Genomic DNA, 27,142 nt, shown 5'->3' with positions numbered 1-27,142 from the left:
GCTTGAAAATAACACCTCAGATAATGTCTGTAGAAGCCAGGAGCACTGAAATGCTTTATCAGAGTTCAATGGGCACAGAATAACAACATAAACCTGGGACAACTTTAATCCACTTTCAACTTAAGACTGGAAAGTTAACAACTTTGTAATACTGAGATTTAAGAAAGATTTAAGAATGGTAAAAAGGCACACAAGCCAACAGTTTAGATTTGTATTTCATTAAAAAAATGCCATGCCTGTGCTTGAAATCCAAAGCAATCTAAGGCAATGCATTACAGAAATAACTACAATTTCTGCAAATTGTACTCTAAAACATAAGCCTCAGTTGATGCAGCAAAACTACAACACAGAAATTTTTATCCATCAGAATCAGAGAAGGGTGAAAACACCAGTAATTAACATCAAAAGTGTTTTTTGTTTTTTCTTTTCCTATCAAAATAGCATGTAACCCACAAGGAGAAAAGTTGGTGACACACTTCTGCCTTACCAGGGGTGAAAAGCAGGGATGAAAAAGAGAGGAGTTCCAGATGCACTGTAAATTTTTCATTGTGAAGAGATGAAGGAGATGAAGGCTAAGAAGGGTGTCACTATGCAATTTAGACACAGGGGATCACCTTCTGCCTTCTGAATTCAGCCTGTCACACGTCTCTAGCAACTGGAGCTGGCCCCTCAGTTTATGTACACATAAGACTTTGGCTCTCTGAATCAGGCCATATACAAAAAATGTAAAATGCTTTAACTCATGAAATACTTGTCATGTGCCATGGCACAGTATTTCATATTGCATTATTTAAAATGCAAAGCATCATACAGTACATGAACCCATTTGGCTATCAGGGTCACTGATCACAGCCAAACAAATATTAAAAATGGCAGCTGAAGCAGTATCACTTTCAACAGAGGAGACACAGTGGAGGAGTAAGCAGGATTCTGGAAGGTAACACAGGCTATGTACAAAAGCACAGCACACACATACAGTATCGCCCACTCACTAGAAACAAGACAAACCTTGAATGGTGTGGGAGCAAAAGGGTTAGTTGGGGAACAACGGAAGGTAACCCTAATTGGATTCGATACCTCCTACAGCAACAGAAAACAGCAACCCATATGTTACAGTACCTTTGGCAATACTTAAGTGTTAATAACGAACAACTCAATTTCATTTTACTAACTGCAGCAAATGTATAAAGTCAATGAAAAAAAAAAAATATTTAAGGAGGTATTAAGGACCTTGCTTTACAAGCTTTCTTACTGAACACGAACCTGTAAGCAGCTAATAGAGATGACAAAAGACCATTCTTATCTCAGTGCATAAACTGCAAAAACAGTTTTTTCTCTAAAAACATACACCTTTTGCAGAATTGTTTTTTGAAAATACATAAAACACAAGCCATCGCTATGTCACACGTCCACTTCCTCATACCTGGAACAAATTGATTTCAGAAATGTACATGCAATTATATACCACATATCACAGAAATCCATTTTACATTTGAGAGAGCCAACAGACTGCAACATGGGAAAATAGAGGATACAGCCACTCCCAGTCAATTACTGTTTTAAATCAGAAATGCATGCACAAATGAATTAAGCCTTCATTTATTACTGTGTTAGGTTAATGCTGTCTTGAACATGAATAACACGCTGTAAGCACTAATCACAAAAAAAAAAAAAAAAAAAAAATCCAACTTTTTTCAGATTTTCAAAGATATGAGTATCCTGTCCATGGAACATTAAAAGAATTTTTAACAAGAAAAGTGAAAGTACTTTCAGCACCATTAAACAACACAGCCAATATTTCTTGGGCTTTCACTGGCAGGGAGTGAAAAAAAAAAAAGGGACAGCAAAGATGTCATAGCAAAAGTACAGAGCAGCAAAACACTGCACACTGATGACAGATTTTCACTCTGGTAGAGATTTTAACAAACATCACAGGGACTGATTTGCTAATTGAGAAACTGCTCCTTTGATGGCTCTGTTTAATTCAGGTTTTGTAGTTACAGTTAATGGACCTCGTTTCTCTCAACTTATCAAACAAATTTTCTCTGCTTGTATGTACCTGTGTGTATGTGTCTGTGCCTTTTTATTTCACTACACAGAATTTCCATCTTCATCAGCACAGTATTTTATACAAATACAGTACAGAGGAATTTAAATTCAGAGACATACTAATGGCAAAAAAAGCACACATATGTTTGGTGAGTCAAAAGCAGACAGTTAATCATCATCCAACCTTGTTAGCGTTGAACTGAGAAGAATCAGCAAATGGGTTAGTGCTGCTGAAGATAGCTGGCCTACAGAAAAGATAGTTCTGCAGGAAAGGCAGGGAAGAGTTCTAAAAGAAAAACATAACAGAAACTGAACAAAAACATTTTAAGTGAACCCTTTGCGATTCATTAAACAAAATTTATTTATTTTGTAGTTTGTGCTAACCATGCAAGATCTAATTAATGTACTTCTGTGTGTACGCAAAAAGGTAGATAAACTGCATTTGCTCTGTATTTTTAATTTGTATCCTCAAGTTGACCAGCTGCACTTAGCAGAGATTAGAGGAAAATACTGATCCTCCAATATGTTCTAGCCCACAAAATTCATTAAGTGTAGTCTTTAGTAGCATAAGCAATGTAATATTTACTTGCTGTGGTATTTGTACAATTTTGCCCAAGTATCTCATTATATGGGATACGCTTTACCTTCAGTTATTTAATCATGAAATTGTAGATTTTTTGATGAGAATAAAAGCAGTTCTTAGTGATAACATAGTACATATCTTGGCTCTTTGCATTTTGCAAATCAGACAAGTTCTCACTATTTGATTTACATATCAAGGTAATGCATTCACAGTGCCCTTTGCAAAATATAAGGTCTGATAATCTTAGACATCTCTGACTTTACACCTCACTCTGCATCTGATTTGTACTTTAACAAACTGGTCTTCTTGTTAAGCAATATATGGTAAGGTAGTTCCTTGTTATTTAACAAATGAAATTATTTCGTATGTAAATAAAATCAAAGGATATAATTTCATCACTTATACTCCCTACGCAGTTCTAGTACTGCATTCTACTTCAAGAAAAGAAAGAGAAAACGGTCAAATGTGTACTTGAAAATAATTTCTATAATAGGTGCATCCATCTGTTTGTGGTCTAAATATCTGGTTGCTGTAAGTTTCAAGTTGCTGGAAAAACGAAACATGCTAAATGGAAAAGGCTTGCGGCAACAACTAACATATTTACATCACGGTAGTTTAATCCAGATATACGTTGCAGTTACAGGATTTTCTTAAAGTACATAGTTCTGTTCGCCATTTCTGAAAATACTAAGCATTTATCCCCAAATATTATTTTGCAAAGCAAAAGGTAATGTCATTTGATAAGACAATACATCTTGGTTCTACAATGTCTTCAGCACAAGAAGGTACAGATCTGTATGAACAAGCTCTCTTCATTGGCAGGCCACTCACAGTAAATGATGCCCTACAGTAAATGATTTTCTATTTACACATATAATTCCCACCTGATGCCATATTTTGTAAAGAGAAGTTTGGGAAGAATAATTTGTCAGCGTAATGGTTCTATAACAGTTTCAACAGTACATCAGCCACTACCAAGAATTATCAACTGTGTCTTAATTTTATGCAGCTAAAGTAAGTATCGTGAAAAGTTTGCTTATAGACACCAGACTTAGTAAAGGAGAAAACAGAAGATCAGCCACGGTAATTCAAAATTATGCCTTTTATATTTTTTTCATAGTGGCAAAGCACCTAAAATACATCCTATGCTAGTTCTAATTCTAATCTGTGCAACTACCTTGTATTAAGTGGGACTGCTCACGAGGATAAAATTTGGAGCACATGAGTTTGTCTACACAGTTATATTTTAATGCACATGAAGCATGTCTTCTTTCACATTCTACAGCAAGTAAAACATCCACTAATTTTTTTATTTTTTTTTTTTTACTTTGCTTATTATTATACCCAGGATGCAGAGATATCAGACATGCATACTGTAAAGCATAATGCTGTAACATAACCAAATGGGTGGTGTCATAATCAAGGTGACAGATTAATTCTTACTCAGAAGTACGCACTGTAGAATAAATATGAGAGATTTCTTGCAAGCAAAATGACTGAATTAGCTTCTCACAATCCACTTGCACTATCTGAGATATTCTAAAGTATGCTTCAGACCTCCTTAACTTCTACAGTAGCCTAAATGACATAAGAAGAAACCGAAAGGGACAAATATGACTTTCTACCAACATCACTTGAAAACGACAGCCTTACAGCGCTATATTAAATCTAACTGTGCAAACAGTTAGCTGTCTGGGTAACTGCACATGAACGAAGGCAGGAAATGCTCTTTAAGATCTTATGAAGTACAAATGCATGTTTCATTGATTAAGACAATAAATATAATGCCATTTACAGAAGGTCACAATGCAAAGCTTGTGTACAGCAAAGAGCATTTGCAATGCTTCTGCTCACAGAGAAACAAAGGTTTGTTAATAAACATTCAAGAAACAACCAACAAACAAAGAAGAAACAAACAAACAAAGAACTGCAATAAAAAACAGAGCATTCTCTAAATATGAAAAGTGGTGATCAAGTAATGGAATAACTTCCAGCCCAAACAATGGCCTAAACATTCAATGGTGACCATTTTGTTCACATCACAGCAAATGCAAAAGCCTTAATTTAGTATCTTGAGTATCAACAGCCAACATTCAACAGATTTTTTTCATGCAACTTTACCTTAGATGACTGACGATAAAATGGGTTAGTAGTTTTCTGCTCACAGAGAGCAGAAGCTGATGAAGGGCTATAAAGAGACTCTGGCTGGGGAACAAGAGTTATGAGACAACTAGTAAATAAACATGCAACTTACACAGACTCTCTACAAAGAGGAATTTTAGTTTCTAGCGATGAAATCAACTATATTAAAGCTTATTAGCTTTTGTCTGCAATGTCCATGCAGCTTAGTGACAGAAACCTTCTGTGTACTTCTATGTCCTTTTATTAATGTCCAATGAATATTTTAACAGATGCTGTATTTCTGCATGCGCTCCTCTGACATGCTGTCAATCTCTAAGAGTTGATTTTAGTTAAGACTCCTACTCTGCCCCCCAACAATTTATCATTCTTGAGGCTTTTCAAAATAGTTTGAGGACGGCGTGCTGGAGGGTTATTCCAAATCCAAATCGATTTCATTCTAAATGGAAATAATATTTAAATCAAATCTCTGTTCCTGAAATAGCTAAGATGGAACTTTCAGGATTAAATATCCCACTCCCAAACACCACCACCATGAACATTCAATTCATCTATTACTACACATCATATCTCTTTTCATATTCTTTATGCTTACCCTTGGTCTGCTTATAATGCTCTGTACCATAAAGACTACAGGATTGCCTGCCTTCCGTATGGCTTCCACAGCTTGTTCGTGGCTGGCATCTCTGAGGTCAATTCCATCCACCTGTAATTGGAAGGCCTCAACATTACAAAAAGCTACAAGAATCATGAATGAGCTCTGGGCTCTGATCAGAGGGCTGCAAGTAAAACTTAAGCCCAAACCTCTGTTACTAGGAGAAGGGAAGGATTTCAGCAATAATGGTTCAGGCTCGTTATGTTTTCCCACAGGCAACGTAAAAAAAGAAATACAATATTATGAACAGAGTGGCAGTATTTGTTAAATACCACTTTCCATAAAATTTGACTGACAGTAACCCATTTTCCCAGTATCTAGTAAGATTTACACACTGCAACTTTTAAGTGGCAGAAACTTTCATTTTGGGGATATTATGTCAGTACAGTGTATTTTTTTCTCTTTTTTCAGCCTTTTTTTTTTTTTTTTTTTTTAATAACCATCAATACCACCATTAATGTAAAGATGCATTGAGCTGTAAGACATTTCCCTGGAAGCTAAATTTTTAGGTAAGAGCTGCAGAGCCATTTCTCTTCTAGGAGAAAACACGACTAAGGAAAAAAAATTGTTTGGTTGCTCCTTCTCTTGCTTTCAGAGATGTCATTGTGTATAGCAGTTTGTCCTGTAATCCAGCTAAGAATACATTACGGTGAAGTTAGCATCAGTAAAGCATTCTCACAATGACCACAATAAGAGCTAGAAGCTAATGCAGATAGGTTATTTGTAAGTAGCAATTCTTGGACAAAAAAGTTACATAACTAGAATTATCCCTGCCTCTTTAACTAATACCATCATAAAATCATAAAGAAAAAAAAAAGAGAGACAGAGAGAAAATACTCTAAACCTATTAGAAATCAGCAGTATTACTACAGAACTGCAACTTTCCACATCTGAAATAGCAAATGCACTGGCAGAAAGAGAAGCCTAAAAATGCCCCAACTCAAAAAAATGAAACCATCCATCCACAAGCAGTTTCATGAATGCACTTCATACTAATTTTGCTCACCCACATCAACTTCTAAAAGCATCATTTTCAGAGACAATTGTTGCATTCATAAAAACTCAGATATTTAGTTGCACTGAATAATGATTAATTTTGTGGCCACCAAGTTAAAAGAAAAAAGAAAAAAAAAAAAAAAAAAAAAGCACTTCCTAACTTGTTTTATACTAAAAAAAAAAAAAAATCTTCCATCTTGCCCTATGTTACTGTATTATTTCAATGCTTTTTATCTGGATCTAGTAGAAGCCATATATCACTAGTCTTAATATGAGTGGGTAAGCACATGAAGTCCAGTCCAGGTGAAATGTTAAGGTCTCTGTTGCTCTTGTTCTTTATGACAGGCAGTCAGCTAAAATCCATCATGCTGAAAAGGAGTGTAGCTCCCAGAGGCATGACACTGGATACATGTGTTAGTGTCTACTTATAACCATCACCAAAAGATCTTTGTTTCAAAATTATTGAGCAAGAATGCAGAAATCATTGCGTAAGAATTATGTAAGCAGGAGATGAATCTAGATGAACTCTTCTCTGCAACACCATATGAACACAATACTCTCAACTTCCCTACAACACCTCTGCATCAGATTCATTTTCCTACATCTCAACAGGAAGAAAACAGCGTCTTCCTCAACTCCTAAAATGCACAAGTATGCAAAGGTAAAACTTTCTAGCTTACACGTTCTATGAAATGCAGGTTGAACTACTAGCTTTGTAGGCCTCTGCACACACAGCCAGCCATTTATGCTTCAGGCTATAAATACAACCTGAAAAAAAAAACCAAAACAAAAAAAAAACTGCCGGCACAAAAACATCAGTAGATGGCGCTGCTGCGTTTGTAACACAGCAATACACTGTACAGCTCAAGAAGTCCTAGCTGGATCAATTGCAGTGTGGTCAGACCAGGAGCAAACAGCTACTTCTGGGACTCCTGAGATGCCGGGGGTACTGCAACTGAAAGGCACTTGGTTGGTACCTCGACAATCCGATCTCCAGTTTTCAGCGTTCCATTCTTGCCAGCTGGGCTGTCTTCCAGGATGTGTTTGATAAAGATCCCTCTCATCACTTCCCCACTACTCAGGCGGCTGCCCATCCCTCGTCCTCCAACAATGCTGATCCCCAACGACTTGCCAGGCTCTCTCCATAGTTCAACTCTGTTGTGATAAAACAAGGAGCAAAATAAATGAAGTCTAAAATGCAACAATGCCAACCACTGAAGACCCCTAGATTGGCATAATCATTTAAAAACATTCAGGAATAACTTTGGCAATTTACTGTTTTTCCTTCATTGTGAATTATCTATTAGATTGCTCAGAAAGTTGTAACTACTATTGGCTCCATTTACTTTGGCTTCTAATAAAAAATTTATCTTCAACTCCTCTTACTGGGTTGCAAACAGTAAGCCAATAAAGAAAAATTTACCAAAGCAATTAAACACTGGATTGCAGAGATTCAGCCCAAAGGCAGTAAAAATCAGCAGTGAATTATGTCTGTAACAAACAACACACATAAACTGCACTAGTTCTGTTTTCTTATTCTTCTTAAACTGCATCAGGTTTCAAAATTTTTGGATTTCAGATTAGATTATTTATTGTACAAGATCTATACTTACTTTCTGGGTTGGTTCCAGTTACTGAAAGCTGCATTTTGAAGTTCACTTTCTTCTCCTTCCCCCTCTTCACGTTCTGGGAGCTCTGGAATTTCCCTGGTGCTAAACAGGAACATGGAATTCATTTTGAAAAATTCCATAAAATTACTGTATTCCCATGAAAAAAAATCAGGTACTGGATAGTGTCAGCATTGTATTTCTACCAGAAATACAATTTTACTACAATTTTTATCAGTACATAGAATTTCCATATCAGAAACCTGTTGGAACACATATCATACACAGCGATTCCTAAAGGATTTCTCTCTATTACTAAGTTCTACTAACCAACAACTACAGGTTAAAAGACCCTGTATGCAGAAACTAGAACTAAATCAAAGCTGAAGGTAAGTACTAATAGTTAATACTGCACCATTAATAATAAGTAATTATTATTACTTATTAATTACTTAGTGCAAAACAATAAGATTCAAATTTTAAAAAAACTGTTATTGCTTATTTTGGCCTGTAGCAACTGAGTCTTTAAAAGCAACACAAAGAACAGTAAAATTAATTCTCTGCCATACATATTTTGGATAGAATATCAATGCCAAATTCTCATATCAGAAGCACTGATTATTTGTGGCAATACATAAATCAAAATCGTGTTGTATTTAAAAAGAAATTTAGGACTGGACAGCACAGAGTCTTTTTACTGGAAAAAATAAATACCTGTAAAATAATCTTATAAAAATTTGCTAGCTAAAGCCAACATACTCTGTTTTGAGCAACTTCTTATTTAAATGGTGGCTAGTCTGAAAGAAAATCACTACCTTTCAGCTCTAAATATAAAATAAAATATAAATTACAAAATAAAATGTAGCATCCAGAATTATGCAAAGTGTATATACAAAGAGTTAGATCTCCGATTTATACAGGAGAAAACAAAAGGTCTTTTGACTCACGAGGCAGACTGTGAGGAAGAAATTACTGCCACATTTTCCTCTGACTGTTGTTCCAAACTGGCTCTGTACTTCGGTAAATTTTCTGCTGCCACATACGTAATACTGCAATAAAATGGACATGATTAAAGTAGTATGAGGACTTCTAGTCATATCTTTGGTGGGTGTGAAGAATGGATATGAAATTACTTCATATAGGCACTGACTTCAAAATCACCAAATCTGCTATGTTGAAAATAAATTATTAAGTAGTTGTTGTGGCTTGTGAAAAATAAGCATTTGTGATCAAATTAGACAGATGAACTGCTCTTGATTCTACTGAGAGTTACTGCATTTAAGTAAAAGGTGTTTTAAGAGCAACAAGTATATAACAGGGATAATTCTGTTTCAGCCAAAACAGATTCCTTGTGCAAAGATAAATAATAAAATACATGTGAAGTATGAAGTATCATTACCATCATAAAAGCTGGTTGAATATGCTTCTGGAAGCTAGTTTGCAGAAGGTTTTGTGTTTTCAACAGAAGATTTCTGGGTGTTTTAGGTTTCCATACTTTTAGTTAAAAATAGTGCATGGGTTTGGACATAAATGTGTTATAGTACGTCTGGTAATCTTCAGGGAGTAATCCTCTGCCTAACTCTTTCCTCCATGTCACCATGCATGTCCAGTCAGTTCGAGATAGTCACGTTCCAGCAGCCAAATGACATGCAGACTCCTGAAGCCCTGCTATAACTCAGTCAGGTTTGAATGCCAGAAAGAGAAATGGCACAAGAGACTGTTGAGGCGGAAACAAAGAAAAAGATTAAGGCATGAAAAGTCTTTCTGAAAAAATTTCCTCTGCAGGCAAAGGGACACTATGATCTAAACAGGCCTAGTATAACCAGGCTTCGTCATGCCCCACTAAGCTGCTGTCCCACAAGCAGCTTAGCTATCAGATCAAATTCTGTCAAAAACTAAGTCTGATGGAGTCCAGCTATCCACCATATGGGAGCTGAAAAGGAAGAACTCTAGTTCTTCTGACAGAAATTTCTAAATTATCTGTACCATCACTTGCTCCTTTTCTCCTAGTAATCTATTAATTTGTCTGCCTTGGCATTTTTTTTCACGTGATATGCGCTTAACAAAAAGTGTGTTTTCATTCTGAAATGCTGTGGAGTTAATGTTCAGTGGGGAACAAGCACTCAGTGGAAGATCACTGATTTATCTGTTTTCCCTGAGCACCAAGAAAGAAGCAAGATGTAGAACAGTTCTTCCTTGAAGCCCAGCAGTGAGACAAAAAGAGGGAAAAGAACAGCATGATTGTATCAGAAGTTCTTTGATTTTTGCAAATAATTACAACTATTTCTCAGCCATCTCCAACTCTAAATGTGGTAACTTACAGCAAAGTAAAAATACTAGTCACAAAACTCCCACACAGCAAATGCTGCTGTGGAAGCTCTACCTTAGTAAGTCCACAAGGATCCGCTGCCACTGTAAAAGCCAAAACGTGTACAAGCTGTGTTTCAGTGAAAGAAAAAGCATCGCTTATCCAGTTACATTTTACTCTACAAAAATAAGTAGGAAATAATGTACTTTCCCTTGAAAGGCAGCTGCATTAAAGAAACTAGATTTGCAAGCAATATTTCTATTGGTTAGAACATCTGGGCAATCTTTTTTCCACTAAAATTCTGTAAGAAGCTGTTGTTCACAGTACAGATAGGAGAACGGAGAGTTTCTAAAAAGGAAATACAGATGTTCAGACTGAGTCCAATGCAGACAGCAGAGAGTCACCATCAGTTACAGAGGGTCCAAAATTTCACATCTCTTGTCCAGTCCTTTTGTACAGGGAACATGAAGCAAAACTGTGCAGGATCCTGAAGTTCAAGGGTAATAAAGGTCTCCACCTTATATTCTGGTGCAACATCAGCATTACAGGTCAGCTAACAGGGTAGGCAAACCAGATGCGCTACAACTTCCAGGATACCTTCTAGATCTTAACTACTTTAATAAGTAACTAACGTGTCCTGGGTCATTCTGAAGGTGAAGCTTAAAGAATGCTCTCAAATATCCTTACACACTACTTACAAATGTCACCTCAAAAATGTCTTAGGTAGGTAAGCTTCTACTTCTTCATACTGCACAGAAATTGAAAATAAAAGGGGTTTGGTCCAACATTTCAAAACTGTGCACCTACATAGTGTAACTTTTACTTAACTGATGGAGTCAAATTTTGTAAGCATCATTGCCAGTTCTTGTAGTTCATTGGAAAAATTACATCATTTTTATTCTAGTGCTTAGCTACAATTCTAACTGCCTAATTATAAACCCTCAAAGGAACATTCAATAACTAAGTTTGCTCTTTGTTCTCATCTACAATTAAACACCAATAATGCTTGAGCTATTTCATAAATACAAGCCAGAGCATTTACTTGTGTTTTGCAATAAAGAAAAAGTTTTTAAAAAAAGTACACTCTGTGTAGGAGTTCATTTTGCTTCTTGCTAAAATTCAGTGAACTGCAAAGGCTTCATTAACTGCTTTAATAAATCAATCTATATTACAGATTAAACAACTTTAGAGAGCCATACGTTATAAGTTCACCTCTATTAAGTGTCTGTCTTTCCTCTTTCTACACCCCACAAGATATAGCAAGGTCAGCTAGTACTAGTGGCCTTGGACTTCACACCTGCCAATAATCTGTTCCCTGTTTAATACTTATGGTCAGAAATCCCATAATGAATCAAATCCATCACTCACTGGAACTCTACTGCAGCTGTCTTCTTAGAGGACACAGTAATGTCTGAAGATATCCTGCACCATCCCGCACAGCTCATCATGTACCATGGCCACAACAAGGGTGCTGGGCTCCTTTGGTCAACTATGTTGACTCATACTTGACAGTGGAAATAAAAATCCACCCAGAATCTAAGTGGTTCATACCCAGAAGAGACCTACAAATGCGTTAATATGTCACAGGGAAGAGAGTAAGAGAAACAAGTGCTATGAAAGAGGTATGAAAATACGGAAGATGAGAAATGATTAAATGCTTTACTGTTCTATTTCTCCTCTGCAAGACAAGCTGAGGTTCAACAATTTCAAGAAAAAGTATATGTGGGGGCTATTAGTTTGCTTACTTTCATAGCATTACAAGATAAAATGTATAGCTTAAGGATAAAGTGTTCTGGCTTCCCTTCTTTGAGATACCACCCCCATCACCAAGATATGCACTGGCAGTGACAGCAGTGACAATGGAAACACCAAATGGTGTACAAATGAAAATGTGTCAACACAACAAAGCATGCAGAACAGAGGAACAGGTATCACATGCTTGACTGAACAACCTCACAAAACCTTGAAACACCAACAAGCCAAATAACAAAAATACGGACAAGATTCATAACAAATTATTGGTATTAAGAATTAAGGTCTAGTTTCAACCTTTTTACACACGAAGTAAGAAAAATGTAAGTGCTACAGAAAATATGATACTGAGATTAATCCAGATATCAGTACACTGTACTCTAGCAGTGGGCCCTGTACAAGCACACAGATACACAAACCACACATGTGGCTGTCATCAGCAGTCATCTTTTAGAATACAGGCATTTTCATTCTAGTCTTAGGAAGTTTGCTCCAATCTTCAAGTTTTGGATATAGATACATATAAAAATAGAAGCACACACATACTTATATATATATATATATATATACATCCACACATGCAGGCACGAGTGCACATGCACACACAAAGAGACAGAATATGTACCTATATCTGGATATATCCCTGACATTACTATGGATGTAATAAAAGCATGGAATGATTTTACAGACAAGTTGCAACACAGAATTATGATGATTTTCTGAATCGCCAATACTCACACATAAAAGAGGGCCTGATCATCAGAAGGTGCTGGAGAAGATCTAGAATGCGAAGCATATGATGCAGCATTGTTTTACAAGGGTGTTAACAAATGTCAATGTCTCATGCTGAATGTGAGAGGTATACTTAAGTAGTTAAAGGTATGAGCTGTTTTTTTTTTTTCTCCTTTCTTTTTTGCCTCCCCCATTTTCTTTATTATTATTTATTAGACCGCCACATCATTTGTACTTGCCTCAGAAACCATTTCATCTTTATTATTATCTATAGCAGTGATTACTAACAAACATGGAAAATGGAAATGTAATCTATATTCTATTTCTTGATCAGGAATTCATCCCCATGCTTTAGGTTAAGACAGACAAACTGTGATTCAGATTAGTCATTATCTGAATCATCGGACAGATGTGACAAGCAGCTCCTGCTGAAAAAAAAAACACTATTAATCCAGAAATATAAGATCTCCGAGCAAGGTGCAGTAAGAAGTGAAAAAGAATGTATCATGGTAATGCCACACATCTGTTTATTCACAAACAAAAGGAAAAAGAATATCTCAATACGGAACTCAGATTGCTTATTCCTGAACTATGAAAACCATTCATAGGTCTATGAAAAACATTCTAGAATGAGATAAAACAAAGCCTTTACATAGCACATAAAAATGACTTGATGTGTTATCACAGAAAGTACAGCATTGTTAGAATTGGAAAGGACCCTTAAAGATCACGTAGTCCAAGTTCCAGGCAATGAACAGGATATGCACACCTAGATCAGGCTGTTCAGTGCCTGGTCAAGCCTGACCTTGAATATCTCCAGGGGTGGTGCACCCACCATGTCTCTGGGCAGCCTGTTCCAGTGCTCTGTTACCTTTACGGTAAAAAAACTTTTTCCTTATATCCAGTTTGAATTTACCTTTTAGTGTGAAACCATTTGCCCTTGTCCTGTCACAACACACCCTGATGAATGTTCTGTCCCCTTCTTTCTTATAGTTCCCCCTTAGATATGGAAAGGCCAATATCAGGTCTCCCTGGAGCCTTTACGAGACAGAACAGCCCCAGCTCTCTCAGCCTGTCCTCACAGGAGAGGTGTTTCATCTCTTGGATCATTTGTCTGGCCTTCCCTCTGGACATGCTCGAAAAGGTTCATGTCTCCCCTGTATTAAGGACTTCACATCCAGATGCAGAACTCACTGGTAAGTTCTCAACAGCACAGGACAGAGGGACAAATACTTTTTGTCATTGAAACATAGCTTTGAAATGAAAACATTCCTGCAGAAATCGCCTTTGGGGGACACTCTAGTGCTCAAAAATAGTTTTGTTTAATAGTTTAGGTACTAACTTTGAAGTCCTTTGTGGAAAAAGATTTTATAAGCAAAACTGATGGGCTGTACGTCTTTCTTTTCCAAAGCTGATAAAAAAGATTCAATGCTTGCTTACTTGAAAGTCTGGCTCTTAGATCACAAAACCTGCATGATGGTGTACCACATCAGCTCTGAAACATTGTTTATTTAGCTCTGAATTTGTCTAAGCAAACAGGAAGAATTACCACGATACAGCGCTATCCAAAAGTCCAAATTCCTGATTCAGGGCATTTTCACCCATTTTTTCACCCATCTTTTTCTTCTCCCTTAAGAGAAAATTACTGAAAAGTTCAATTATGCTTACAGAGTAGATCTGTATCATAATTATATAGCCCTGTCCTTCTTGGAAGCCACAAAAGCACTTGGTTTTTAACTTGCTTGAAGTGAAAACACTGGCTTCACTTTAAACTCTTATCATAGGAATGCACTGAAGAACACAAGCATAAAATGAAAGCCAAAAACGTTAAGTCAGAATGTGAATGGCTCAGAAGTTCTTATAGAAGGAGGTGAAGCTCTTTTCTCTGTGACATCTGAACGTTTACATCTAGTATGAGATCTGATATTACAAATGTATCTGGAAAACTACTAAGACTATAAAGCAAAACTTAAAATCACAAAGCAAGAATGAAGGAACTTTAAAAGGATAAACACAAAGCATCAACACATCTTTGTTTCATGTAACTATGGCATTGAAAAAAGATTCCTCACAGAAAAAAAAATCATGCTGTAGCATTTGGATATTTAAGCAGACATACAAACACATACATACTAATTGATTTCAGTCATGGAAGCTGGAATTATAGGAGTTTGAAATCTTACAAGAATAATCAATACCATGTTTTATCAATGCAGATTCCCTCATATTCACAACAGTACTGTCAGTAAAGGTAATGAATTAAATAAGCACAATCTAGTATTTAAGCAAGCTAGTATAAAATCCTAATACTGTATACAGACAATTAAACATACCACTTATAGTCAAGATGCTTAGCATACTTGCTCTCAAAATGCTACGACTCTTTAAAGCCAGCATACTTCCAGGGAAGAAAGAAAAGCCCTGCACCCTGTTCTGAACTGACAAAAACTAGTTACCTGACACCACACTGGGACTGTACCGACCATTTTCAAAGCCGCCCCCTCAAATAATTAGATACTTCTATTATACAGAGTTCCAAGAATTCTGTGAGCCCAGTCCATGTTATCATGGATTTTAGAAAAAATAACTATTAGTTAATTTGAGCTGTAAACCCAGCACTCTCTGGTCTGAAGCACTGTCCATAAGCTCAAGAACACTTAATTTTTAGATGTTGCAAATGTGGGCAACCATGACATCTATAAAGAACTATACTCAACTTTCCAGTAAAAAAATTGAACTCTAGAAAAACTTCCATATTAAGCAAGTGGATTTTTGAGACTATTAAATAGTTCAAATTTTAAGCAGCACTACAGAGAAAAAAAATAATAATTAATGCATTTCATACATACTAATGAAAACCTGGAAGAGACTATACAAAACACATTGTTAAATCACAGAAGTACTAATGGTGGTTTTTTTTAAACATTGTTTTTCTGCATTAACACTGGGTTTTTACACTTTCTGTCTGGCAGCCAAAACCAAAATCCATCACAAACGTCATTTCCATCAGATGAAGACACCTGTGCAATGGCCAGAATAGTCAACATTTCAGAAGCAAAAGTATCTCTGAGGAAATTCTTAATTTGTTTAGCAGTGTCATATTGTAAATGCAAAACTCTGACAAACCCTACTACTTCAATAAAGCCAGGCAAAGGTAATGAATATCGTTAATTAATCACAGAATTAAATTCTAAGAATATCCAAAGCCTCCTACACCAGTGATTTTAAATTTAAAGATAAATACATCCTGTAAAAACAAAACAAAAAAGTGATTTAGAAAATATACATGAATATGAATAAATTTTCCTTTTCCTACTAGAGTCAATATTTCTGTCTATACTTACTTTATTTCTGGTCCAATAAGTGAATGTCTCCTTAGCATAGCCCGGGCTTGTGCATTGGTTAAGTTAGCACTCGATTCTTCATTAATGGACAGGATGCAGTCTCCCACGTTAATCCTTCCATCACGACTTATTGATCCTCCATGGATGACACTACGAACTATCATTCCTGTGCCATCTTTATCAGAACTTACTGTCATCCCTAGAGTAAGAAAGGCATGAAATAGCTAAAAGTTAATATATATCTTCTTTGAGCCCTCACTCTGGGTGACAAGGAAAAGTAAAGCTGTAGCAGACTGGGAGGGCAAAAGACAGCCACATGACCTGCCAACGTCAACAAGCCAAATACTGTCCTTCTCCTTGTGTTTCTGTCTTTCCAAAGGGAGCCAGGAGTTAAAAAACACAATTACAGCATCTTCACTTTACCTTATGTCATTTCACATATCAGGTTGAATATAAAAAAGTGAAAAACAGCGGAATATTTAAGAAGAAAATAAACCAGAAATCAAATAGATCTATCAAAAGCAATAAAATCACACATAAAACCATTATTTTGTAACCCCTCTGGGTGGTTCATCAAGTTCATTTGACACATCTTAATTTTATGATGATTCTTTTCAGAGAAAAAAAAAAAAAAAAAGAAAAGAAAAAAAAGAAAAAAAAAGAAATTGAAAGAACATTATTAACTATAAGCATGGGGTAATACTGCACAATTTTTAATTTTCTGCAAAAATTAAGGCAGCCAATTGCTTAGGCTCAGAAGAGCATCCTGACTTCTGCAATAGCCTGTGTACTATTGAAAGATACAGTTCTTTAATCAGTGTACATGACAGCCCTGCCTGTGGTGCAGCAAGATGCTATGTCTCTCATTTTACATGCATCATTAAACTTGGCATTCTTTTCACTAAGGAGAAATAAGACAGAAACTGCCTACAGGGCAGCTGGTACTCATGATGACATTTCTAGGATAAACTGATCTTCACAAAGACAAAAGGTACCTTAAGACCCAAAACAGACTTCTCTCCATTGATATTAGTGTAGATGTATCACTGTCTTAATACTAACAAGCTTTTCATATTCCTTCCTGTGCACTGATGAATGTGAAAGCTTTTCCTTACAAGAAAAAGTAACTGAAGGAAGAGTGCCTTTTAGAGCAGAATTTACTGAAGACGCAGTGAGCACTCCTCTTGGCTTCTACTGGATTTTGATGTAAACCACAAGTTAGCAAATTCTGGGAGCACAGTTCTATCTTCACAATGTCTTACTATCTTGTCCAGATTGACTGGAAAGAAGATGATCTGATCTTGATCATTTATATACAAATATGGCTATAGAATTCTGACCACTTGACTCTAGGAATGTAGACCTTGGGAGACAGACTACTGAACAAGAACAGGAACTGGCTGAGAAGTTTAGAAAGCAACTGGAACCTACAGACTATCCAGACTCAGCAAACCAAGCAAACACAATTGTCTCAGAGGAGAAAAAATAACAGAAATACTGCTAGCATTTCAAGAACAAAATACACTTGTGCTTTTTTGATTTCCAGAAATATAAAACCTCTGTATAGTTCCGGTTCCTCATGTTCACTTAGAATTGAGATCAACATTGTTACCCAAGCTCTAAGAAGGCGGCCGTGTTATCAAAAAACTACCCTATAAGCATGGTATGTAGGAATCACATTTTATCTTTTGGAAAAACTGTAAAAGCACTTTCAGGATGGGACATTATTAAACAGATGAAAGAACATGGTGTTTCAAATGACTGGAGTTTTATATTTATGATTATTTATGATTTACCAGGGACTGTCAACTGTAACACATTCTATATAAAAGTGCTCACAATATTACAGTATCATGACACACCATCCACCTCAGCACAGTAAGGATGTTCTGAACTATGGCATTTTATGGAAAAAGGCTCAAGGATTTCTGTCAGAGTGCTTCCAGTGGACAGTACATCTCTACATTTAAAATCAATGCAAACAGCCAATATTTAAACTAAGTTCCACTCTGATAATGCCAGAATTTCTTCCAAGACAGAAAAGCACCTGTACTCTAAATCAAAACAAAGAAAAATGCTGGCCTATGTCAGGAGTGGAGCAGCACTGTCTCCTGCCCCAAACTTTCCATGGACTGGCTGTGAGATTCCTTTGCCTATGCTCATCCCAGCCTCGCTACCTCCACAGCCATTACTGGAACCTGAAGAGGACAAGAAAAACTGCTTCAACCTATTGTGCCTATTAATACCATAATACACCTCTGATCAGTATGTTCAGGGAGATGCAGACTGCAGATCATCAAAAATGGCAGATTCTCTACAAAATGATATTTTTGAATTAAAAACGATAAATGTATTAATTATCTGATTTTTTAGAAATACTGAAACTTAAGAAGCAGTGGAAATCGGTGGAAAGGAACTGAACATCTTGCTTAGTTTTGAAGAAAAGAAGATGATTTCATGTTTACATACATTTAAATACAACACTCTGAGACCAAAGCTTTTCCATCTCAAAATACAGAACTTACTGGCCCCATCTTGTGTCTTTCCACTCTGTCAAATACAGACACAAAGAGAACATATTAAAACTGTACCGTTAATATTCAGGATCAACCACATTTCTTAATGGAAAATATATATATATATTTGCTGTGAAAGGTGACAGCAAGTGGATTCACTGCCATCTTAGCAAAATAGAACAAAAGCAACACATACTGACACATACTGTCTAAACGCTTTACCGTTTAAAATGAAAATGTTTAGTCTTCACTACTAGAATGGGAAATACAAGAGAAAACCAGAAAGCCATGTTTCTGAACAGGTTTAAAAAATAAATAAACAAAAGACAGTTATTTTACCTAGACTTGAATTGCCTTTTGCAATAGTGATGGTTTCCTCAAATGTCTTTTTCATCCCATTTGCACTTGCTGAAGCTTCTTCCACAGATGGTAAGGTGGTAGATTCCATTAACATTCCTGCATCCTAATGCAAAGGAAAATAACATCAGTTCATAATACAGATATAAAAATATGCATGGACAGAGACTTCATCTTACCAAACCTATGAGTGTAACTAATACAGATTCCCTATATGGTCAGTCCATTAAAGATCAAACTGATGTATGTGTTTTCACTATGTGATACAAGAAGTGTATTGCAAAGTACATTGTAAATTTCGGGACACTATTTACTCTCTTAAATTACTGTGATGAATTCAGAGGCTTGCTGACTCATACACGTGAGATGCCTGACAATCTACCTATGCTAAAGCAACAAAGTTAATACAAAACTATGACTTTTTAAAGACTGCCTTAAACACTGAAGGGAAGGAATCAAAACAGGTCACAGTGACTGTCTTATAAGGAACCACTCCTTGCACAGTCTTATTATGTGAGATGAACTGTGCAACTACGCATGAGCACCTGGATGTAAGATTTTCACATCACTTCTCACTGGTTTCCCACACCCGGTATTCAGCTGTGGACCTCCTCTATATGCCCACTTCTCAGCAGAAATTAACAGAAAAGCTTTGCTCTGGACCCCCAATCTACCCAACAAATGCTCTATGCTCCAGCACTGACTAGTGCTGCAATGTACGAGCAGACTTAAATACATACATTATCTCCTGTGTCTGGGAGATTACTTTTCTGAAACCATAAATCATCTCCTGTTTTTGGCTAGGCTGACTAAATTCCTAAGAACGAGGAGCGAGCTTCCACATTTGACTCTTGACGTTCACAATCAAAGAGCCACAAGTTGTTGCTGACCAATGCCAATTTCCGGAAATCTAACAGTTTAATAGTGACTTTGCACAGTATTTTGTTTTTTTTTTTTTTAAAAAAAGAAATCTTTACTTTTCCAGTGGCATCAAGCTGTGTGTTAGCATTTTTGCAAATTCTGCTGCTGTCTGAGATTCAGTTCAAACTATTATGTTTTCATTTAGGTTATGTAAGTGAACACTCACAGCCGTGGGAATCGTAAAATCCTCAGACTGACATGACACATCAGTAAGAACAGAGGCAGTTTCCAGGCTTCTGTCCTCTGCTGTACTTTGTTCTGCCCCTCTCTCACTCAGATCCATACTGTACGACCTCTCGGTAGATATACGATTATCATCTGCATAATCTGAAGATTCGTTTCCAGCAACCTGCTCAAAACAGGAGGCAATAAACAACCAACATTGTTTTGAAGTACAATAAAATGTAAATCTTAAACAGAAACTAATCTCACAGAATCTAATCTCACAGAATTTAAACATGTTAGTTCTAACATGAGTATTCTCAGTGGATTTCTAAAGGCATTTTACTACAGATTTATCTGATTTCTGAGACAAATTATTCCATTTTATAATAGCACAAATCAGTGAAGATAAAGTTACTGCTGAAAGCTAAATCCTAATGTTGTGTCAGTCAGTAAATCTTTACTAACTCAACGAAATGTCCACTCACACATTCTCAAATAAGACTCAACAAGCTTCAGCGATGTACTAAAATTAGTGCATGCAACTGTCTTTTTCAGGTAGAAAAAAACTGCAAGACCAAGGTTTTTATTCTCAAATCACTACCCGATTAAAAGTAACTTTGAACAGGTATAGCACAATCATATAGTCTGATTATCCATGTAACTGAGAAAAACTGTTTTGTTGTTGTTGTTTTAATATCCCTTCTATACAAGGAGGGAATAGTAAAAGAAAAAAAACTCAGTCAAATGTCAGCAAATAAGTGAACATTTTGAAGTGTGACAGCTCTGAAATGCAATGCTTCAGTTACAAATGTTTAACAGCCAGTACTTGCTGCTAGCATCATTATCCAAAACAGCCACACCAAGACTAAGTTCTCAATACAAAACTCGCTGACTCTCAATTATTTGATCTCCCATTTCAAGTATTTTTAAAGGATTTAAATAATCACAGGCTTCTGAAAAAAATACTCAAATTCCAAATTCCTGGCTTCCAAAGTAATTAATTTTAAAAACACATAGGCTATTACATATTAGGAAGATGAATCAAGGACTAAGAGATTATATGCAAAGGATCTATATCATTGTTATATATTCTTCTCAAAAACACAGCAAATGTAGTCACATGAATTTCTACCTTTATGTAAGATTTTATTCACTGATCCCTCTTCTTTTACTACATTTCCATGAAGTGAGAAAAACATGTTACAGAATCACAGAATGACCCGGGTTGGAAGGGACCTCAAGGATCATGTAGTTCCAAACCCCTCTGCCTGGCAGGGCCACCAAACATACACCTTTACTAGATCAGGTTGCCCAGGGCCCCGTCCAACCTGGCCTTGAACACCTCCAAGGACGAAGCATCCACAACCTCCCTGGGCAGCCTGTTCCAGGGCCTAACTACTCTCCTACTAAAGAACTTCCCCCTAACATCCAACCTAAATCTTCCATCTTTCAACTTAAAACCATTTCCACTAGTCCTGCTATTGTCAGCCCTTTTGAAGAGTTTACTCCCCTCCTGGGTGTAAGTTCCCTTCAGGTACTGAAAGGCTGCAATTAGGTCACCCCGCAACCTTCTCTTCTCCAGGCTGAACAAACCCAACTCCCTCAGCCTGTCCTCATAGGGGAGGTGCTCCAGCCCCCTGATCATCTTTGTGGCCCTCCTCTGGACCCTTTCCAAAATCTCCATATCTTTTTTGTACTGAGGGCTCCACACCTGGACACAGTACAACAGATGGGGCCTCACAAGAGCCGAGTAGAGAGGGACAATCACCTCCCTATCCCTGCTGACCACCCCTCTCCTGATGGAGCCCAGGATCCCATTTGCTTTCCGGGCTGCCAGAGCGCACTGCTGGCTCATGCTGAGTCTTTCATCCATCAGGACCCCCAGGTCCTTCTCAGCCGAGCTGCTCTCAAGGACCACTCCTCCCAGCCAGTACAGGTGCTTGGGGTTCTTCTGGCCCAAGTGCAAAACCTTGCACTTTGCTGTGTTGAACCTCATTAGGTTCACCCAAGCCCAGCTTTCCAGCCTGTCAAGGTCCCTCTGATGTTCTCCAGTTTGTTTTCCAGAATGTGTTAAATCAAGACTCACAGGATTTGGGTATATTTTATATTGTTTTTCTCCCCACAGCCCTGGAATTTTTGTCTTTGACAGAATGCCAACATGCTTGTTTCTATCCCTAGACCAGATAAAAAATGGATCATCTGTAAGCAACTGGTTTAAGTAACATCTGAGAAGGTAACCGAGCAACACCTAAGTATTACTAATCTGCATGATGTAATCAATGAAATTTCCTAGTTTTGATGACCACAACTCCAGAACTATAATCTATCTAAATGAAATCAGAAGGCTTAAAAGACAGCTGAAGCACATACACCTTTAACTCTGTTTCATATCTGTTTTTAGACCAGTGGGGGTATATTCATTGCAAAGACTCAGACGGTACCTCAGCATCTTTTCCTTAAGTCATAAGTGCATTAAAGCAGCAATATATGACCCATTAACATTTATTTCACTTAAAGAAAAGCCAATGCTTTCATTTTTGAAGACAAACAAAATTTCAAGAATTCACAGTAACAGCTGCACGTGAATTCACTAGAAAATTACTTTGACCTAAAATTATTTTTTGTCAGCTATCTTTAAATTGATGGCAAAGGCATTCATAATCTGAACTTCAGCTGCCTCTGCAGTTATAAATAGCTGAAATATCTCAGTATTCATCATAGTATCCAATGACACTTTTTTTTTGTTTAAACTGATTTTACTGCTTCCAAACTTTTCTTTTATAAATTGATTTCCTTGCTGTGTTCACTTTCTGAAGTACTTCATAACTGAACACTATTAAAGGTTACTCGAAGAGGTCAAACTTTTCATACCAGTGCAAAGAGAAGAGTGGAAACTCAGGACTATAATCTTAAAAAAAGAAAAAAAGAAGAAAAAAAAATAAAAGAAATGGACCAAAAATTAATTCAGACTTGGTAAACTCTCAATATGATATATTATGTAAACCCAATGCCTATCTCATTAAATGCTTCTCAGCACGAAAAATGCATAAGCCATTTAAGTAACAATTACAGGGTTAACAACGCAATCTGCCTCAGTGGCACAGCAGAGATGTGCTTTTCTGTAGACGGGGAGAAGCCATTAGAAGATGAATTTAGCTTTTCAATCAGAGTGTTGTAAAGAATGAATATACTCAGGGATACGGGATAAAGGAAGATACTTTAGCTGTGGCATGAAGGTAAAAGCAGAAGCTACTCTGCCCAAGACCACTGACCGCAAAACCTGGAAGAAATTCCTACAACACTGCTTTCAAAGACCATCATTTCTAAGAGAAAATACTCAAAAGCCTCTGGATTCCAGAAATAAAACTACAGATTGAAAAGAAAAGGAAGAACAAAACGCAACTAAGAGAAATAAAGCAGATTGTGATACAACCACATGGGTACGTGACCAACAGGAATAAAGATAGTAATAGTCTTAAGAAATTTAACTTCATTTATTAAGTTAAAATATAAATGATTAGCAGTTAGAGATTTGTTATGCTACAGATTTAAATGCAGTAAAATAATTCATTCGCGAACACTGTGAGTTAATTAGTAAATATCTAACTATTAGGCAGTGAAAAAGCAAAGCGTAGGACAAAAATTTAATCTTTCCATACCTAAAGTACTGTAGAATTATCCAAATATTTTATATTATCCCTCTTTAATATGTACTGAAAAAATACCGATTAGATTTCTGCAGAAGACTGATGACTGCAGCTTTAACATTAAAAACATCTCACAGTACTTTATCTGGTTATACAAAGCACAGCCCAAGTTTTCAACCTTCCAGCTGCTTCTCTCCCATACAGTTTACACCAACAGACTCAAACACTATCTTGAAAAAAGCCACACTTAAGACTTATAACAAATGTTGGTGCAAGTGGAACTGGAACAACACGAAGCATTCACGTTTAGTAACACAGAGGCTTTCCACACTTGTAAGCAAGAAAAAACCATTCTCCTTTTTACCTTGGGAGTTGATGATAAAAAAGGGAAGCTGATGTTGAAATCCTCACTACAGAAGGTTGCAGGTAAAAGTGAAGTCGAAGTCGGGAATATCAAATTCTCTGTAGCAAACTGAGATTCAAAGATGGGCTCAACAGCTAGACCAGCTCCGCTGGAGTTCACCTAACAACAGAAGCAATTTAATCAGCCAGGCAATCTGTAACCTTCGCACCACATAAGCCCCAAACACATGCACGTTGGTCACTACTTACTGACTGTTAGCCCCTTTTTTCCCCTCTCTGATTTACAATGAAGTTACATTTGCACATCACAGTAAGAAAAATTTCTACTTCTAGTAACAACAGACATCAACCCATCTTCAGAGATTATAAGGAATACCTGATCTAGAACTAGAGTCTAAACTGGAATAAATTGCAGGACTGAAACTGAACACTGCCTCCGAAAAGAAACATGAGGTGTTAGAACTGCTGTATGTTGGTGTAAATATTTGGATTTATTTGGGACTTCCTTTTTTTGTTTTGTTTTTAATTGTTACTTTGTTTTACAAGAAGTAGCACTATAAAAATAACCATCTTTACTTACAGCCACATAAGTAATGCTTCCCCCATCTTATTTTACAGGCTTGGTTGCTTATAAAAGGGCACATAAGTAATCCTCTGGAAGCTGCAATGCTTTCCAAAAACATTTCTTAAATCCAACTTAAATAACTTTTTTTTTTTCTTTTTTTTTTTTTTTCTCCAAAATATTTATTTCTTTCACATTCCACAAGAAGGTGAACACGGACATTTCTCCCATCTTAAATATGAAAGAAGATTTTAAGAGTTCCAAACAAGGGTACTCTACTCCTTTTCACCTTGAAACACATTTCTTTCTTAAATGCAACACATTTAGAGACTCAGATTTTCAAATACAAGAATAAAACTGTGTCTTAAACAACTCTAACCATGGCGCTTCACAAACAGTTTTTTGCTTATTAAAAGGTCCAAGTAAACACAGTATGGCAACAAAAATGTTTAGTGAGTTCAGAACTACAGCCATACTGTCAACTTATATGAAGCAGTTAAGGGCATAATCTGCAGAGATGGAACCTAAGTGTTGCTTTTCAGCTGCTGTGATTAATCATGCCACTAATTAATTCTCAGATAAGCAACAACAATAGCAAAAATCTGCTGTGATTTCAACAGATTAATTCTTTTTTTGGGTATAAACAATTTGGTTTTTGTCTCTTTTTGTCTCATAGTAACATATAGGTCAAACTAGCTCTTCAATGTAATTTACTCTCAGTGCATCTTCTGAAGAACACACGTTAGTCATGCTGAAGTTAAGTCCAAAATAAGGATTGTGCAATAAACTGAAAGACTAGATAGTTATATAGATGTAGCTATGAAAAACAAATCCTTCTGACTGAACTCCGCAAACATCCTCATACCTGGTGCTGTATGTTTAATTTTCAACTTTGCATATTTGACAGTCAGTTGATATATTTGTCATGTTTCATTATTCTTCAGCTCTATTTTTATTATTTTAATATGAATCAAATGGTTGTACTGTTTGGGTTTGTTTTTTTCAGGGGGGTATGGTGGGGGAGGGGGAAGGGGACTCTCTGAGGCCACAGTGAGGGATTGTTACAGAGACTTATTTCTTTTAACCTTTATATCTGAGTTCTTTCTAGTAACTTCTGGACTATGTAAATAACCAAATGCTCAAGTGGGCTGCGTTCTTCGTACAATATCTTTTGATCTTGCAAATCTCATAATCACTGATTGATCCTGAAGTCTTAAGAATACTGTTAAGAGAAAATATTGATAACTTTGAAATACGAGCATTCCTCCTTGTACGTCTGACTTACTTGTAAAAAGAGCGTTCCCCAGAAATTTATTTACAAAACAAGCACATGAACATTTCTTGACACAAGCTAAGATTTTTAAAAGGAATGCTCAGTGGACATAAGGACAAACGTGTAGCTATACTTTTATGAAAGTATCAGTAAAATTCTTCCACTTTTTTCCTGCTACTGAGAGATCACTAGCTAGACTCACAACTAAAGAAAACAAACAAAATCTCCAGACACCCATTTCTACCATATGGACATCTATCCCAACTATTGCGGATGAATAATGTGGTGATAGTAAACACTAAAAGGTAAGCATAAACAGTGATAAAACAATCCTTTCCATTACAAAATGCAAAGGCTTTAGAAATCTTTGGAAAGTTGGGCCACTAACCAAAGCCAGCTCAGCATGGAAGAGGGCTGCATCAGCTGGCCCCTCCTCCTCAAGTGACTGGGTAGAGTAGAAAAAGCAGTCTTCCTTAGCAGAGACACAGCCTTCTTCTGGTGAAAGCTGCAGAAAGAACGAAGCTCTGAGTTGGATGAGTGGCCAGGAAACAAAGTGTGCAGAGTGGATTATGAAAGGGAGTTTAGAGATGCAAATGAATACCACGTGCATCAAAGAGTTCATTTCGACCACAATTATAGTGTCAGGTAGATGAGAATTTGGTATCTGCAGCCACAGAGATTACAATATTATTATTATGTAAAAAGTAAGAAATAACCACAAAGACTGCACTTACACTTACAAATACAGCGGCATAAAATCAGTGCCATTCTTCTGATTTGAATTCAACACATCAAAGACACTTGTCCACATTAGATGAGTTTACTATAGATAATTCAGGAAGATACAGTAGTTTTTTAATTTAATGACCTGAGATGCCACTGTCAACAGAGTTTAGGAAGTACCAGGCTTTTGTTATCCTTACATAACCCAGAACTAGATGTTTACTGTCCCGGCAGTCCTCCAGTTTGTCCTTCATATGTAAAATGTGACACCTCAGATCTCAAAGGATATGAAGACTTACATATGGAGGAAAAATTAGGTCTACAACTGGACAAAAAGTAAATGTATGGATGTATAATTGCACAGCATTCTTACTGACATGCTGCCTTCATAAACCTAGGTCTCCTACATATAATCCTTTTTACCACTGAAAAAGATAACACAATCTAAAT

The 27,142-nt window shown here is 36.6% G+C and overlaps 1 protein-coding gene across 27 annotated transcripts in view; it reads right to left on the bottom strand.

The window, feature by feature from the left end:
• MPDZ (multiple PDZ domain crumbs cell polarity complex component) overlaps positions 1–27,142 on the bottom strand; it is a 91,833-nt gene that overhangs the window by 26,398 nt on the left and 38,293 nt on the right. For 5 of the 27 annotated variants that reach the window (XM_085528882.1, XM_085528888.1, XM_032441256.2 and 2 more), the window contains exons 18-30: positions 26,358–26,474; positions 24,136–24,294; positions 20,126–20,308; positions 19,021–19,144; positions 16,166–16,364; positions 12,828–12,869; positions 8,977–9,078; positions 8,036–8,134; positions 7,400–7,577; positions 5,367–5,477; positions 4,754–4,837; positions 2,234–2,335; positions 1,009–1,080 (exon numbers count right to left, since the gene is read on the bottom strand). In XM_085528882.1, the coding sequence (XP_085385008.1) occupies positions 1,009–1,080; positions 2,234–2,335; positions 4,754–4,837; positions 5,367–5,477; positions 7,400–7,577; positions 8,036–8,134; positions 8,977–9,078; positions 12,828–12,869; positions 16,166–16,364; positions 19,021–19,144; positions 20,126–20,308; positions 24,136–24,294; positions 26,358–26,474 (1,572 nt within the window). Of the gene's footprint in view, positions 1–1,008; positions 1,081–2,233; positions 2,336–4,753; positions 4,838–4,860; positions 5,211–5,366; positions 5,478–7,399; positions 7,578–8,035; positions 8,135–8,976; positions 9,079–12,827; positions 12,870–16,165; positions 16,365–19,020; positions 19,145–20,125; positions 20,309–24,135; positions 24,295–26,357; positions 26,475–27,142 lie in introns of those variants that run through there. The other 22 variants (XM_085528890.1, XM_085528889.1, XM_085528896.1 and 19 more) reach the window with 18 other exon arrangements.

This window comes from Coturnix japonica, chromosome Z (assembly GCF_054131305.1).
Source record: "Coturnix japonica strain WE chromosome Z, WE-NBRP24, whole genome shotgun sequence".
Taxonomy (NCBI): Eukaryota; Metazoa; Chordata; class Aves; order Galliformes; family Phasianidae; genus Coturnix; species Coturnix japonica.
This window is presented reverse-complemented; position numbering and strand designations above follow the sequence as displayed.